The sequence below is a fragment of the Lipophrys pholis genome, assembly GCF_963383615.2.
Source record: "Lipophrys pholis genome assembly, chromosome: 11".
Taxonomy (NCBI): Eukaryota; Metazoa; Chordata; class Actinopteri; order Blenniiformes; family Blenniidae; genus Lipophrys; species Lipophrys pholis.
The window spans coordinates 17,665,520-17,681,905 of NC_137631.1; the positions used below are offsets into that span (position 1 = coordinate 17,665,520).

Genomic DNA, 16,386 nt, shown 5'->3' on the forward strand with positions numbered 1-16,386 from the left:
CTCGCGCGTCTTATCATTCATCTCCATAGAGAAGAACTGATCCTCTACGCGCACTGGTGAGTTCACTCATCACTTTCCTTTGATCTGAAGTGTCAATAAACCTGCGCACACGGCCTCTATAACTTATTTCTCTTCCCTTGACGCACTGACTGCGTCTTTTCGCGCTTTGACATTAAGTCTTTCGAGGGATACGGGCTGCCGCGGTCGCAAACGGTACCAGAAAACGCTTTACCTTTACCAGTGCTTGTACGATCCGAATTCTTCTTGTCTGCTGTGGTTGGGAGTGCAGAGGGCGTTTTTCCATCCGACCATCTGCGTGCGCACAACTGTTGCGCCCGCGAGCATTTAATCAAACACATATTTATCGAATAAGCGGCTCGTGACAAATACTCATGGATTAATTAGTCAAAATGGAAAATAATTACTTTGATGTCGCTCATGATTGAATATGTTCTGCTTTCAGTTATTTAAAAAAAAAGAAAGTAGAAAGCGAAGTCATTGCGTAAAATGTTTGTGGCCCTTGTGCAATTTAAAGGCAAGCACATTTTAAACAGCATTTTACATTTTAAATTCTGTTTTTGATTGATGATTCACTATATAATGATTCCCAGTTTCAAAAGTAACTTAAAATTTGCGTTATGCAATCTGGCGTGAATACAGGAGAGTTCGAATTAGAAGCCCACCCCTGCTGCCCTCTGCCCAGTTAAGGTTAGGGTGAGGGTGCAGCTGAATCTCCAGCCTCTGTTGTTGAGCTGTCAGCAGGCTTACGGGCCTTTAAGCCTCGCGCTCAGACGTGCACGCGTTTGCGCTCGTGTTTTGTGCGTACTTTGGCACAACAAGACTGGCGAGCATAACAAAGTTGCGTTTCGTTGTCCCTAATTGTTACCTTATAGCTGTGCAACAAAACTTAACCTAAAACACTGCACGCATTCACGAGGACAGGCCCAAGCTATCAAGTCATTCTTTAATTCAACATGAAACCTTTTACTAAGTGCCATCGATTACCATGCGCGAGACTGACGAACCAGAGAACTCTGAGAGACATGAGGGAGGGAAGGATAAGAGCAAACAAGCGTGCAGGACTGCAAGATATTTGCTGACTCACGAAGAGAAGGAGTTAGTAGTTACTGAAGTCTGCAGTCTTTATGCGATTTTAAAACAAGGTAGTGAAAGGATGTGGAATTAAACACGAAACACTTGTTGTCTGAGGCGAATTTCACCTGAAAACAATAAGAAAATTAATGGTGCATGTCGCTTTGCATTTTTCACGGGCATAGGGATTTCTGCCTAATGTGCTGGATAATATTTGATTATATTTGATTATATTAGATCAATATTGATTGATTTAATAAATAAAAACTGATATCAGTCAAAGTAAATTTATTTATAAAATGTTATTTTTCCATTCTGATTGCTCAGAATATATTCAAAAGCGTGAAAGCATATATAGTCAGTGACTATTTCAGTGTCGTATACTATAGATGCAGTGAATGATGCCCCAGATTCACACCAGGTGTGTCAGTAATATGTATTTAAGTTTGTGCACATTGACAAGAAACCTATCTTACCAAAGAGCAAAAGCACGAGCTTTTGGTGTAGAAAATATTATAAATTAATGATCTAAGTAATAGTATGTGACATGTAGATTATGTATGATGCTGCATATGAAAGATAGACTGCTTTTGTTTGTTACTCTTCAGAAACATGGCTAAATATATATAGACATTTTTGAAACCTTAAAATATTCACGGGTTTTCACAGCGTTTCCTTACAAGAAGTGAAACGTTGCGACATTTCTGGAGGTACAAGCCAGCAGGTGGACAAACACTGTAGAAATGTGGCTGACCTCTTGAACTCTAAGCAACATATTCTCCATTTCGATCTTGATTCTGTGTTTGCTAACACTTGATTATTGGATTATTGTGGATGTGTAGAGGTAGGGATCAGGGTCGGGCCTATGGAATCTGTCTGTATGTTGCTGTGCACACGTAACATACAGAGTGTGTTTGTGTTTGCATGTCTGAGAGCGTTCCAGTACACGTGTCAGTCTGTGTGGCAGAACATGTAGTTCAAACCTCCACCAGCACTTTTAGAGTGGAATACCAACCGCTTCAAAACTTGTACCACCTTGTCATTCATATGAGATTTCAAACGGTATAATTACTTGGTCTTACAGCAAATATAATGTCTCCTTGAGCTCCATCTTGTGCAACCATCAAAATGAAACTATACTTTTTAAATCAAATGTTTTAATACTTCTTGAGGGACGTATTTAAAACCTGGAAAGTTTCTATCTCAGCTTTAAAGGGAGCGAAGTAAGCATCAAGTGACCACATGATGTGAATATCAATATTTTTAAACCATTATGAAGAACAATTTTCACAATTATTGAAAGTAGTGAAATGTCTTGTTCAAGCACAGCACATCTACAAATGTAGGACTCATTGTTGCTTTCTTCTTTCTGTCTGGTGAAACTAAAACACTTAAAAAATGCAGAATTATTAAAATTTTCAAGATATTTATTTATCGGTGATTGAAGATCCTGCCAAGTTTGGGCAGTTAATGTAAATTTGAGAGCATGAGCTGCAAAATTATAGGGATTCTAACCATGTCAATGTGTATTATTTGGCTCCCCTATCGCCGTCTGTGGACTGACATGTGCTTGATGTGATACTCGATCCCTCATCTCCCACCCATTCCAAATCAGCTCAGTCATTCATTCCCACCAGTTCATTCTTCAGCTGCAAAGAATGAGTCCAGCCACCAAATTACCCCAGCAGATTGTAAACTGTGTCGCTTAGATTGCAGTGTGAGCTTAATCTGAGCCCACAGCTTCATTTGGGTAAAAAAATAAAAAAAACAGACAAGACAGCTTAACTTTGGCTTTGATTTGATCTGTCATTCTGAAACGGCCACTGCTGTGTGCTTTCTCTTCATAACAATTTTCTTCCCCCCAAAAATGTTTGTGTTTATAATTGTTCAGTTTTCTTTTTTTCATTATTGCTCCTTGAGGATTTCACTTTTACTTCCATTGTACGTTCATAATGTTATGGAAGTTGTTATCAAGAGAGCGTATTCTGTTCTAAAATCTGATTCCTGGAAGTCCATGGCTCAATGGCTCCACTGTTGATTGAAACTTTTGACCAAAAGATACTGGCCGCAGAGGTTTGTTGTTCGGTGACACTAAACGCCCACTTTGCTTTTCCTGTTCCAATAGAGGGATGAAACGGAAAAGAGGGTATAGCCTTCACAACAGCAATGAGTGAGTCATCGTCCTTTCACTCAGACAAGCTTGTTTCATTGGCCCGATCACTGTCCGGGCTTGGGCTCGACGCCGCCAATGGAGGCCCTGTCAACTCACCTGACAGCCATGAGCCTCCACCTCCGGTATGTTTGCCCTTCCAGCTCTTTTCCCTAAAAATCATCCAGTCTCATTACTTAAAAGTATAATCGTCCATGTTTGTTTGTCAGGAGTCCGGCATCGAACTCGGCCCTGGGCTCTTTTTCGCTGACGGAAAGAGAAAAGTCGACTATGTACTTTGTTACAAATACAAAAAAAGGAGGTTATCACGGCCACGTCTTTCCCTTACATCTAATGGGAGTATACCGATCCCCTTCCCAATGCCAATACCAGTGTCTGGTCAGTGGGAAACAGAAGCAGAGTCAGGGGAGGCAAGTGCACCAGCAGGAGATGTGGAGGAGTCGAAGCTGTCTGAGGAGGAAAAGGCTTTGATGAGGGAGGAGTTCGAAGAAGGACTGCTGGAGGCCGGACTGCAGATCGAACGGGACAAGGAGGTTTGTATTTCCTTTTTGTTGAGTGTTGTTTTTGCACTTGACTCTGTATTTGTGAGTCTGAACTGTCCATCAGCAATGTGCTTACAAATCCTGCGATTGGACTGCTGCCAAACAGGTTAAGCATGAGGCTCAACCTGTCCCGTGAGGGCGGAAGACATGCTGTCACTCCAATTAAACAGAGAATGTCTTGATATCAGCGCTGTATTCGAATGGTATGGTTTTAATTTAATGTGATGATACAGTAAAAATAATGACTAATGACACAGCAAGTATGCGATACATTTTTGTCACACAGAAATGTGCAAATGTATAAATGTTTGTGTGTGTTTGTAAATGCCCGTTGCGTGTGGTCATACACAATTGTGAGGCTGTGTGCATGTTTGTGTCTGTCTGTATGTGCTTGTGTGAAACTTGAGTGTTAAATCAGCTCCTGCTTCAGTCGAGGATTAAGACTAGTGAATGTAAGCGTGAAGCCAAACGCCAGATTATAGGGCCTTATTAGACAGTGATCCACGACTCGGAAGTGCATGTGCTGGCACATAAATGATTATGGCGGTGACTTGTCAGTTTTCCATGCGCTGGATGGCACATTCAAATTTTCTTAATTCAACCTCCATTGTTTTTGCTTTTGTACTGTAAAAAATATCTGTGTGAGAAAACAATGAACTCGATCATATGTAGTCTTTAAAATAAGGATGTTGAATGTCTTTTTGGTAACGGTCGGCCAAACTTTAATATCCAAAACATCTGAAAGGCCTATCAAGGATGAAAACCATCCTTGGGGAAACGGGGCAGGAACACATTAGATATATAGCAGATGGTGTTTGAGCCCTGCACTGAGTCCAAACACTGTGTTCACTGCAGTGATTACATGAGCAAGCTGGAAGTCCGTGAACGAGAAGCCAAAGAAAAGACGGCTCTATTATCCGTCTTTTCTCACACGATCAAAACTGTCCATTGGCGGCATTATGGAGTCCTCCAGTTATTATTTCAGCAGTTATTAACTACATTTTTCTTTCGGGATGGTCTTGACATAATGAGATTTCCGACAAACGAGCCTCTTTACACCGCAAAGTAACACACTAACAGGTTTAGAAGAGACTCATTTGGCTCATACAAGGAAGGTGCCAGTAGTAATTAGATGCTTAGACAAACAATGTGAGGGCAGCAGAGGCTTAGTCTGAATAAGTAAGTGATGCTAATGATGACTCACATATATTTGATTTGACAATATTTAGCTATGGACCTCAAAAACTATAAATGTTTTTGTAACATCATTGAAATATTAACTCTATTGTTAGCTATTTCTACATATATAACATGTCGACTCAAATTTCCATTTAAAAAGAAAATCTAATGACCATTATTATTGAGATGCTATAGTTTTGATTGAAGTGATTCACTAATTTTGTACAGAATTAAAAAAAAGGCTTGAAATATTTCAGTTTATTTGTAATAAATCTAAAAATATGAGTGCGTTACTGTTGTCTTTTAAAAATATTTTTTTGAGACATCTGTATGTTAATCAAGCAAATTCTTTTCAAATGAGTGGATGTGTTATTCTAGTGATTTCAGTGTGGGACATTTTTGTTCACACCGCTCGGTTTGTGGTGTTGTGTGTGTGTTTTTGTGCAGAGGGCAAATGGTATCAGCTTTATTCGCCTACACATCCCTTGGTCTACACTCAGTCGAGAAGCGGAGCTGCAGAAGATCAAGGTCGCAGTGAAAAAGGTCAGCTGTTCACACGGTCACTTTCCTTTCATTTTGCAATGCCAGCTCGAGCTGCTTCTTTTAATTTTCTTCAGCAATGACAAATTACATCCTTGGTCAGATTGAGTAGCATTGATCAGGTTGTTTTTCATGCTCACTGCCTTGGAGCAGAAATGTGAACTGCGGAAACGAACGGGCATCGCTGGGATATGGGATACTGTCGTCACCAAACTCAACACGCCATTTCAACCAGACGTCCCCGACCTTGACATCCAGAAAGATTCACAGACGCATACCCGCTTCAAAACCCTCAAGCATCCTTTTATCAGAGACAAGCTCAATCTGTGAGTAAAAACACTCACCTCCTCTCAGAGCTCGTCTTGACTCGAGGCACAGATTCAACACCCTTGATATTAACATTTTAAACATGGTGGAGTTCTGATAACATTTTAGCTTGCATGTTTGAATAATCTGTTTTAATATTTAAGAAAAAGAAATAATTTTTTTTATGTCTACACTTCTGCCTTCTGTAATTTCCGGCAGGTATGACATCCAGTCAACAGAAACAGTTTTCGACAATGCAACTCGGAGCAGAATAGTGAGTCCTCAAACAATCAACTTCTCATTTCCTGTGAGTGATATTCACATCACTTCACTTGTTTCTTACCACGCCTTCTGTTCCAATCTTTAGGTTGCTGAGATTATTTCACGTACGAACTGCAGACGCACTTGCCAAACTACTGGTGAGATCAGATTCTGGTTGTTCACATTTTTTTTTTGTCCATATTTTTCCAGCTCACGCTGATGGTCATTATCATTTTGCTCCACGTTGTGTTGGCAACATTAGTGACTCTGTGTGATGATCCTTTTTTATGTCATCAAGGCATCAAGTCATTACTGGCTCGGGGTGTCTACGTTTCTGCCTTCCCCCTGCATGATGTGAGTAAAACCACAATAGCAGCCACAATGGATGTTGTGTAGCCTTTGTGTTCTGCTGTTATCTCGTTTGTAGTTTGAATGTTTATGGAGAAAGAATCAATCAGAGAGGCATGCTTTGCACATTTAGCCACGTTATCTGGACTTTTAATTTTTTTTATTTAGGGGTCGTTCACGAGGAGAGGACGGCGGGATCAGCGGAATGACAGACAGGTGAGTTGAGTGACGTCTCATGAGGGATATATTGGAAATTTCAGGATGTGTCTTGTTGAATACCTTTAGATAATGTCGCTGTTTCTTTTTCTGCGAACAGATAACACTGTTAGAGGCCACTATGGACTTTTAACTGTCCAACACATTGATTACAAGCTCTCATCCATCGCATATCATCTTGGAAATATTTTAACTGAGATTTGTGATCTGCTGATATATTTATTAATTTGTTATGTATTTTTACTTGACTTTCAGCTCCTCCATGAAGAATGGGCTAACTATGGAGCCATGCATAAATACCAGCCCGCAGACCTGATTAGGTATTGAATAGTGTTAAATGTGTTTCTCTGTGACAACATATGTATTTATGGGTTGCTCCTATGATTGTATTACAGATGATGTTATGTAGTTGTTTAAGTATAACATAGTAATTTTACCAATTTACATAGTGTGCCAGGTAAATTTCGGGCACGAAAGACTTTGTCAGAACACATTTGTTTTGAATCATTGAGAATAAATGTTCCTGGTAAAGGTTTCATTTCAAAATGTGAATGTTGTCTCTGTGTTTGCAGGAAATACTTTGGTGAACAGATTGGGTTGTACTTTGCCTGGCTGGGTGTTTATACTCAGCTCCTCATCCCTCCCTCTGTACTGGGCATCATTGTCTTCTTGTACGGCATATTTACTGTGGATGATAATGTGCCAAGGTGGGTACCAGTGTGCACTTATCCTGCTTTTATTCCATTTTTCCCCATAAACAATTTTTGTTGTTTCAGTCAGGAGACTTGCAACGACAACCTGAACATCACAATGTGTCCGCTCTGCGACGGCGTGTGTGACTACTGGCGTCTGAGCACAGTGTGCTCGCAGACCCGAGCCTCATACCTGTTTGACAATGGAGCCACTGTCTTCTTTGCCATTTTCATGTCTCTGTGGGGTAATTAGACATTTTAATACACTTTCCTGATCATGGTACAGCTAGTACCGCAACATGAATTAGATCGCAGTTCTACTGAATGGTTAAAAGGTCACACACAGCAATTTTGATCTTGAATGAGCCGGATATGTAAAGTGATAGTATAAACATTTCTAATTAACATCAACTCCCTCATGTCCATTGATGCAAAATGCAGTAAAGCATCCAATATTTAGATTTTGCGCTTCATGCTGTGTCTTCTCCGCTACACACAATGTTGCTCCTGAGAGCGCATGATACCTGCAGCCTTCAATATATGTTTTCACAAATTCACCCTCACAACATTTGAACCTAATGCTCCCTAGGTAACAGCAAAATCAGTGATATGTTACAAATAACTGAGGCTTGTAATGGTTTTTTATGTCGCTATCTTGCTTTGTGTTCGTTCTTGTAGCTGCTTTATTCCTTGAACACTGGAAAAGGCGACAAATGTATCTGAAGCATTCCTGGGACCTGACGAGTTTGGAGGATGAGGAGGTATTGTAATAGATTCAAGAATAACTTTGAATGTCTTTGTTGTAGAACACACACACACACACACACACACACACACACACACACACACACACACACACACACACACACACACACACACACACACACACACACACACACACACACACACACACACACACACACACACACACGAGTTCCAAGAACGGACCCTGTCACAGCCTTCACTTGTTTTTCTAAAACTAAATATTTTCTTAGGTTTTGTTTTCATCTCTTGTCTATTTTAAAGTCGGTTAGGGTAACAGGGTTAACCTCATGACCTCGGCCGGCCGTGACCACATGCGTGGTTGGTTTGCTTTGAAGATTATCGTGTGTCTTCTATCAGGTCCCTCCCCTCAGCACACACAGACACTTGGTCCCACGTACATGCATGCTTTAACAAGGCGTTACCAAGTGAGGAGCTGTAATAAGATTGGTCTGTTCTTAAAGGGCGCACGGTGGATAAGATGACACCTGGGGTCATAACATAAACAGTCAATACCTAATACAACTATGTGTCTCTGTCTTTCATTTGTCTGTTTCTGCTGGCTGAAGGAGCGAGTCCAGGTGGGCAAAGTTTCCATATTCCTATTTACAATAAGAGAACCAGCATCTGATCAAAGATGCACTCTATTTATGTATTTAAGCTTCATCCATTGCACAGAAGTTTTTTGTCCCGAGTGAAAAATTTCAAGTACAGTTGACACAGTTTTTATTGTCATTTACTTTTGGTAAATCAAAACTTTTTAAATGATGTGGCATTACATTCCTTGTGCTGGATGTTTGATTCTTCTTTTTTACAGTCCTCCCTTTTCACGTTAGTTTTATTGCTTTTTGTACTGTACATTGTTGTGCTGGTGAGATGTGAATTTACTATACTGTATTTTTGTTCATCCCATCACATATTAGAGGAACACATATTTACACATATCCAACTCTTGTCGTCAATGCCACTATTTGTTTAAATGGTTCAATAGATTTAATTCTTTTATCTGAAATGTTTGACTGATTGTACCTGACATTAGTCAAAATTGATCTCCCACATGGTCATTAAAAACCAAAGCCTCTTGGATGAGAATAGAAATTCTTTTCATCACAGGAACTAGATTTACCATGAAGAACTGTGTTTATGGTCATAACTTACTACTGCAGTCACATTATCATATACATTTGAACAGCTACAATAATATAGTGTGATATAGATATTGTTGCAATAGTAGATGTGATTAATTACTTTAATGTGCATCTGTGCATATCTGTTTGTGTTCACTGCAGGAAGAGATGAGGCCCGAATACGAAGAAGCTCTGCAGGAGAAGAAAGACAAAATGAAAGCGCAGTCTAAAAAGAAGGTAATAAATTAATTTTCAAATTCAAAGTCAATAAACATTTCTCACACAAATGTAGTGTTTTTCATACTTCCTGGTTTGACGCTCTTGCAGCTAACTAAAGCTGGACATGGTGTTGATGGAGAAACAGACCAGATGCTGGCCTCCCAGGTATCACTGCACTGCTCTGAGTGACAGGACATTTTGTAGACAGAGCTGCTGTTGCGAGAGGGCAGGGATGTTACATTGACATGATTTCAACTTTATTTTGACTGCCAGAGGATATATGTCTCTTTAGTTTACACAAACCACAGTTAAACTCAAAAAAAAGAAAAAAAGAAATGCCCTAAAAAAGAAATATGAGTTAAGATGACATTAATACAGTCCAATTGTGAGCGCATGAGTTTATGTTGCATATAAAGAACCACCCCTCTTACAGTGAGTGGCTGAGTCCAAAGCTGCTTACCTGCCTGAGATTAGCCCAGATTACTGATGGAGAAAAAAGGGAGGAGAGAGAGGAAGAAGGGGAGGGGATTTCTGTCCTTTCAGATGGCAAACATGCACCCGTCTGACAGACAACAGTGTGTGTGTGTGCACAACATGTGCTCAGTAGTAATGCATATCACATACTGTTAGGCATGCGCTAAAGTGTGTGTGTGTGTATGTGTGTACACACCCCTTGTTTGCAATTAAAATGCATGTTTTTGGTTACAGCAGGAGCCTGAGTCATTGGACATTGAAGATCACCTGCAAGGCTATCTTATCAACATGTCCACCTTATTATTACTGGTAATGCATCCATTCTCCACACTTTTTTTTAATCCCAAAATTTACTGAAGAATCCTGTTGAATAACAGCTGAGGGCAGACATATGTATTCATGTTTCACAATATCAGCAATTGAACAAAAACCTGTTTAATTTTTCCACCGTTTTATGCCAATTAATTTACACAATTTTGTCAATCTTCTCAAAACTAGAGGTCCGGGCAGTTGTTTTGTGAACAACATTCTCACAGCAAGAATATCGCATGTTTCCTTCCTGTTAGTTTGCATGTCCTCTTTATGTATGTGTGACTTTTCTATAGGTACTGTAGCTTCTTCCTACAGGCTGAAAAAACGCATGCGTTTCAGGTTAATGAGTAACTCTAAATTGCTTGCAGGTGGGATTGAGACTGTGTTTACCCTGTGGTGGGCTGATGACCTGTCCAGGGTGTACAATGCCTCAATGCCTTCAACCAGCTGGGATCAGCTGCAGAGCTCTGTGACACCAAGTTGTATAAAATGGTACAGAAGGTGGAAAGATACCTATGATATCAAAAGTGACAGGCATTTAAAATACAAAAGTGTCAGATCAGACAGAAATGTCATAAATGAAGATTTCCAATCAGAATCCTGTTATTTTGATTTAAAGTGGTTTGCATGTTTGTTTGTTTTTTTGTCCATTCAGATCTTCGTGACCTTCTCAGCAGTGTTTGGAGTGGCAGTTTACCGTATCTGCATGTTGAGTGTGTGGTCTATGAACCCTGATCCTGAAGCCAAGGCCAGCGTGAGGATGACCGTCACCACCACAGGCATCATCCTCAACATGCTGGTGGTTCTGGTGTTGGAGGAGGTCTATGGAGCAATCGCTGAATGGCTGACCGAGCTCGGTACTGTAAAGGTTGAGACAAAGTCAACCATTAATTAATTATTCATCCGACTTTTTCAGCGAATGTGAAACAAATTCCCAATCAAGTGACAAAAATGTCACATGAACAAAGACTATAAATAAATTGTCGCATGTGGCTACACGTGCATTTTAAGGCAAAATATTTTTTTCTTCAATTATGTAGTTTGCACTGAAAGACAAGTACATACAGGTTGTGAGCTTTGAGACATAAGAATGAGCCGGACCTCACCTCAATGACTTTCATCCATACTGGAGACGGGACGTCTTCTGGCTTTCCCTAGAATTTGACAAGATATATTGGACAAGTACTCACTTGGTGATGCTACTGTCTGAGGATACTGAAGTTTTCATTTGGAGTCAGCCGAAGAGACAGGAATGGGAATGAGTACTTCGAAGGGACAGCTTATGTTGAACAGTTTAGGGGGAAAGCTCGAGAGACGATACTGAGATTTTTGGACACGTTTGTCAGCAAGATAAAGGTCATGTCGGGAAAAGGATGCTGAGAGTGCAGCTGCCAGGAAAAGGGGAGACGAAGAAGCTCACGTAGGCAGTTTAAGCAAGGAGGATACATTAGATAGAGTATTTTAATAAAATGATCCACTGTGGCAATCAGTAATAGGAAAATGCTGCATGAAGATTTGCTGTTCACCATGTTTTATCAAAACAGTCCTTAAAATGTCTTTACAAACTTAATTTATTAATATTTCTTCTGTGTCTTTTAGTTTGAATCCTAAACGAGACTAAAGAGATTAAATAAACTTTAACAGTGTAAGATCAAATATGCTAATATGAATAATGTGTTATCCTTCCAACAGAGCTTCCGAAAACGAAGGAAGAGTTTCAGGAAAGGCTGATCTTTAAGTCATTTTTCCTGAAATCCATGAACGCCTTTGCACCTATTTTCTATGTGGCCTTCTTCAAGGGCAGGTGAGTGTCTGCACATTTTTTTTGTTCACTTTCGTCTCCACCACCAGTGTCATTCATTCCTTGATTTTTGTGTGCTTCCATGCAGGTTTGCTGGGCGGCCTGGCGATTATGTTTACGTCTTTGGAGATTATCGCATGGAGGAAGTAAGTTCATCTACACCCGTTCTGCATTATAATGTATGTGGGAGGTAAAAAGAGCATCTGAATATTAAGCAAATGTGCGCTTTGTGTCGTGCAGTGTGCTCCTCCAGGCTGCCTCATTGAACTGTGCATCCAGCTCAGCATGATCATGCTCGGGAAACAGCTGATTCAAAACAATGTGTTTGAGATTCTCGTTCCGTATGTACATGTTTGCATTTTACTCGACAGATGATGCATGTTTTTTTGCAAAACTGTTGATATTTCACTTGTTTCATTCATTTAAATTGTTCCACTCTTAACGCAATTTAAGATCCACCATTCATTTGCAGGAAGCTCAAAAAGATGTATAGAACTTACCAGGAAGAAAAAGGGAAAAAAAAAGCGGCAGAATCTGCAGAGAATGAAACGGAGGAGCAGAGGCCTCGGCAGCAGTTTGATAAAGATTTCACCCTGGAACCCTTTGAAGGCGTCAGTCCAGAATACATGGAAATGAGTGAGTTCATCCTGATCTCCTCTTTCTTCTTCTATACAGCATAAAGGGCTGCAGTCGCACAATGTGGTTTTTAACGCGCTGTGCATGTGTGTGTTGATGCATGCAGTGATCCAGTACGGGTTTGTGACTTTGTTCGTGGCCTCGTTCCCGCTGGCGCCCGCATTTGCGCTGCTCAACAATGTCATTGAGATTCGCCTCGATGCTTCAAAATTTGTTACCGAGATCCGGCGGCCCGATGCTGTCAGGTGTAAAGACATAGGTACAAAAGTCACATCACACACACACTTTCTGTTTCTGTCTAAACATTAACAAACTATCCTGTGACTTTCTTTTTTTCTTCTCTAACTAACTCCTCAATTTTCTTTCCTTTGCACAACTACAAACATCAAACGCATTCACACATAAACATGAACGGACACTCTTCCCTCTCCCTTTTCTGTCCCTTTTTTTCCTGCACCTGCTGTCTGCAGGGATTTGGTTCAACATTCTCGCTGGAATCAGCAAGTTCTCTGTCATTACCAATGTAAGTGCACAGGTCTGTCTGTGTGTGTGCGTGTGTCTTCATTCACTTGGACTTTTGGCAAAGATGCTCTTTATGAAGTCATCATATTCATCATCATATTCTTCTGAGACCAGTGGAATGAAAAACAATTCCATACAGTCTGTAGAGCATTCATTCATTCTTTCATTCATTCATTCATTCATTCTTTGAGTCATTCAATGTCATAGTCAAAATCCAATCTTGCTTTTCCATCTTTTAATCTTTTGTTAGATTATTTGTATACTCTGATGTTTTTAAGCTGGGCACTTTTGGAAGTTCAAGCATTTGCAACCCATCAGTGGATCAGGATGACATTTCCTCACTAATATTGTTTCATGCTGCTCTTTGTTTGGCTTTTCAGGCGTTTGTCATCTCTTTCACATCCGAGTTCGTTCCACGAATGGTTTACCAGTACATGTACAGTGTAAACGGCACCATGAGTGGCTACACGGAGCACTCACTTTCTTACTTCAATGTCAGCAACTTTCCACCTGGCTCAGCACCCATGACTACCCTCATCACTGGAGTCACCGTGTGCAGGTAATAGTGACTCTCTTAACCTTGGCCTTACATGGAATCTTCTGTAAATCCTTCAGCCCAGCAGATTAACTCTTACTTTACCTAAATCGGAAACTTGTTTGTAGTTGTCTGAAACGACACAAAGTGACTTGCTTTGAAGGGATTTACGGATCAAGCTCTTTCCAGGAATGACCAGATATTCATCCATGTTCATTCAAGCGGATGTAAGATCCTCCGCTGAGACCATGGCTGGTTGTTTTATTTTTTTTCATTTGTACTTTCAGGTATAAGGACTACAGAGATCCACCATGGGAACAAGATGCCTACACGTTCTCCAAACAGTACTGGTCTGTCCTGGCAGCAAAGCTGGCCTTTGTAATATTCTTCCAGGTATAACTCTTTTGTTTGTTTTCTTCTGTACAATAGAAATTATATGTCTGTATGACGAGCACAGTGGAGCAAAATGAATGACACCATTTCTGTTTTTGCTGAATTTTTTCAAAAAACTCAACTTGAAATGTGCGATAAAATCAGATCAGCGTATGATTTGTCCTACAGTGTGGCCCAAATATATCATAATCTAAGTCCACAAAGGTCCCTTTTGATATTAATTATTGGTAGTATAATGTAGAAGGTGGAGGGTGTGAATGGAGTGAACAGAACTGCTTTTTTTCTCACCACCCCCACCCTCCCCCACCCCACGCAGAATCTTGCAATGTTCTTGAGCATGTTGGTGGCCTGGATGATCCCAGATGTTCCACGATCTTTGCGGGAACAGCTGAAGAAGGAGAGTATGATGTTGATGGAGTTTCTGCTGAATCACGACCAACAAGCACGTGCCAAAACTCAATCCCCAAATAACTCCATCTCCTGCTTACCCTCCAACATTGAAATTGTGGTGGAGGCACCACCAGAAGAGCGAGTAGAGCATAACGTTGACAACAATGAGGAGGAGGAGGAAGGAGAAGTCGGGGTTGCGATCGATGTGGATAAACAAATGATTGATAGCGATCCAGATATTGGAAAATCCGTTCAAGAACATAGGGATGCAGCGCGAGGAGGTGAAGGTGAAGATAAAGATAAAGATGAGGAGCCAGAAAGAGGAGAAAGGGAAACGAGTGAAGAGGTGAAGGAAAAGAATGAAAACGATTGTGAAGAGCAAGAAGGAGGAGAGGAAGAAGAGGGAAGATTGCGAGATGAAGAACATAATGAAGACGAAGCGAAGGAGGTCGAGATGGAGAATTTCACAGTGGATCTGGACTCCTTCATGGACGACTTGGGTCTTTTAGGTGAGAAAAAAAAAGTAAACTTTTTAGGATCCTTATATGTGTTGTCTGTGAAATCAGTCAGTCTTACTTGTGTATTGTGTGTTTTCTGTTTCTTGTCATAAAGATGATGACCCCACGCCAAGCGCAGCCACAGACATCGAGCTTCCTCGCTCAGGCTCCAAACAAGAATGCCAGAAAGAAAAGGAACCTGTGTCATGTTCATCATCTCAAAGAGGCTCATCCCATAGTCTGAAAGGCTCCAGATCAGAGATCACAGTGTCAGATAGTGAAACTAGGATCTTCTCACTAATCGCTCCTCCTCCCAGAGAACCAGGCTCCAAGGCAAAAGCCCGTTGCTCCACCCTGCCTTCCCGCCACAGAGGGGCTGAGGCATGTTACAGCTTGCCACGGCCCAGCCACTCCACCAGCCTCACAAAGTTCCAGCAACCGGCCACGCTCACGCCACTGGTTCCCCTGGGCCCCTCATCATCTGCTTCTTCCGACCCGTTTTCCCCGCCACAGACACCTGCGTCATCGACGCATTCACAACCTCAACAGGCCCAACAGCCCAAACCCCAAACTGAACTATTTGTGCTGAAAGGCCCTCCACCTCAAAAGCCACGCTGCAGGGGCAAAACCCGATGCTCAACACTGCCTCCCCGGCAAAGAGTACCGGGTCCCGAGGAGCACTCCACAAAGCCTAGCCATTCGACCAGCTTCACACAGCTGGGCGACCGCATCCCCCCTTCCCCCAGTGAACTGAAGCGCAACACACCAGTATGAGGACAGCTGTCGGGCGAGAAGGGACACGGGGTAGGAGAGGGAGGGGGAGGAGATTAGCTTCTCCTGTCTGTGCCTGGAGCCGCGCCCCTCCTTACATCCTCTTTATCTGCATATACCTGGGGTCTGAGGAGAGACCATCCAGATCGACTGAACCTGAATCTTTTTTATCCTCTTAATCTGCAGAGATATTTATATCACTCCCTGGTTTAGGACTGAGTCTGACAATGGGATTGTTTGACTGTGCAGAGAAAGACTGCTTGAAAACTCGTCTTGCCACAGCCAATGAAAACACCACTGGAGCTCTTTGTATTTTATATTCGCATTTCAGGAGTGTGTTGTTGTTTTTTTGTTTGTTGTTTCTTTGCCCACAGCTCAATAGTCACCGCTCCTCTGTTACTTTCAGTCCTGCAGATGCAGCAGTGCTGCCTTGTAGACCCATGGAAAAAGAATATACTGTATATACTCATCACGACTAGTGTTGGCAGTTATGCTCGTTTACTATTCATTTTTAGAGGTTTTGATATATAAAATATGTAAAATTATATTAAAAGAACCAAATATTTTTGACATTTGTCTCTGGATTTCTGTCTTGCTGCAT

At 41.2% G+C, this 16,386-nt stretch overlaps 1 protein-coding gene across 1 annotated transcript; it reads left to right on the forward strand.

Annotated features, from left to right (window-relative positions):
• Nucleotides 1-15: 15 nt before the first annotated feature.
• ano2a (anoctamin 2a) lies at nucleotides 16-15,788 on the forward strand (the record flags this gene model as incomplete). Its single annotated transcript, XM_080475208.1, has 27 exons — nucleotides 16-56; nucleotides 3,218-3,387; nucleotides 3,472-3,795; nucleotides 5,431-5,526; nucleotides 5,677-5,849; nucleotides 6,049-6,103; nucleotides 6,197-6,248; nucleotides 6,389-6,444; nucleotides 6,607-6,654; nucleotides 6,910-6,974; nucleotides 7,227-7,361; nucleotides 7,431-7,591; nucleotides 8,025-8,107; nucleotides 9,398-9,472; nucleotides 9,563-9,619; nucleotides 10,163-10,237; nucleotides 10,896-11,097; nucleotides 11,933-12,044; nucleotides 12,130-12,187; nucleotides 12,282-12,382; nucleotides 12,514-12,677; nucleotides 12,784-12,936; nucleotides 13,148-13,200; nucleotides 13,580-13,758; nucleotides 14,022-14,127; nucleotides 14,444-15,026; nucleotides 15,130-15,788. The coding sequence occupies exons 2-27, from the start codon at nucleotides 3,259-3,261 to the stop codon at nucleotides 15,786-15,788; spliced, it is 3,954 nt and encodes a 1,317-aa protein (XP_080331334.1). The 5' UTR covers nucleotides 16-56; nucleotides 3,218-3,258.
• Between the last annotated feature and the right edge of the window lie 598 nt (nucleotides 15,789-16,386).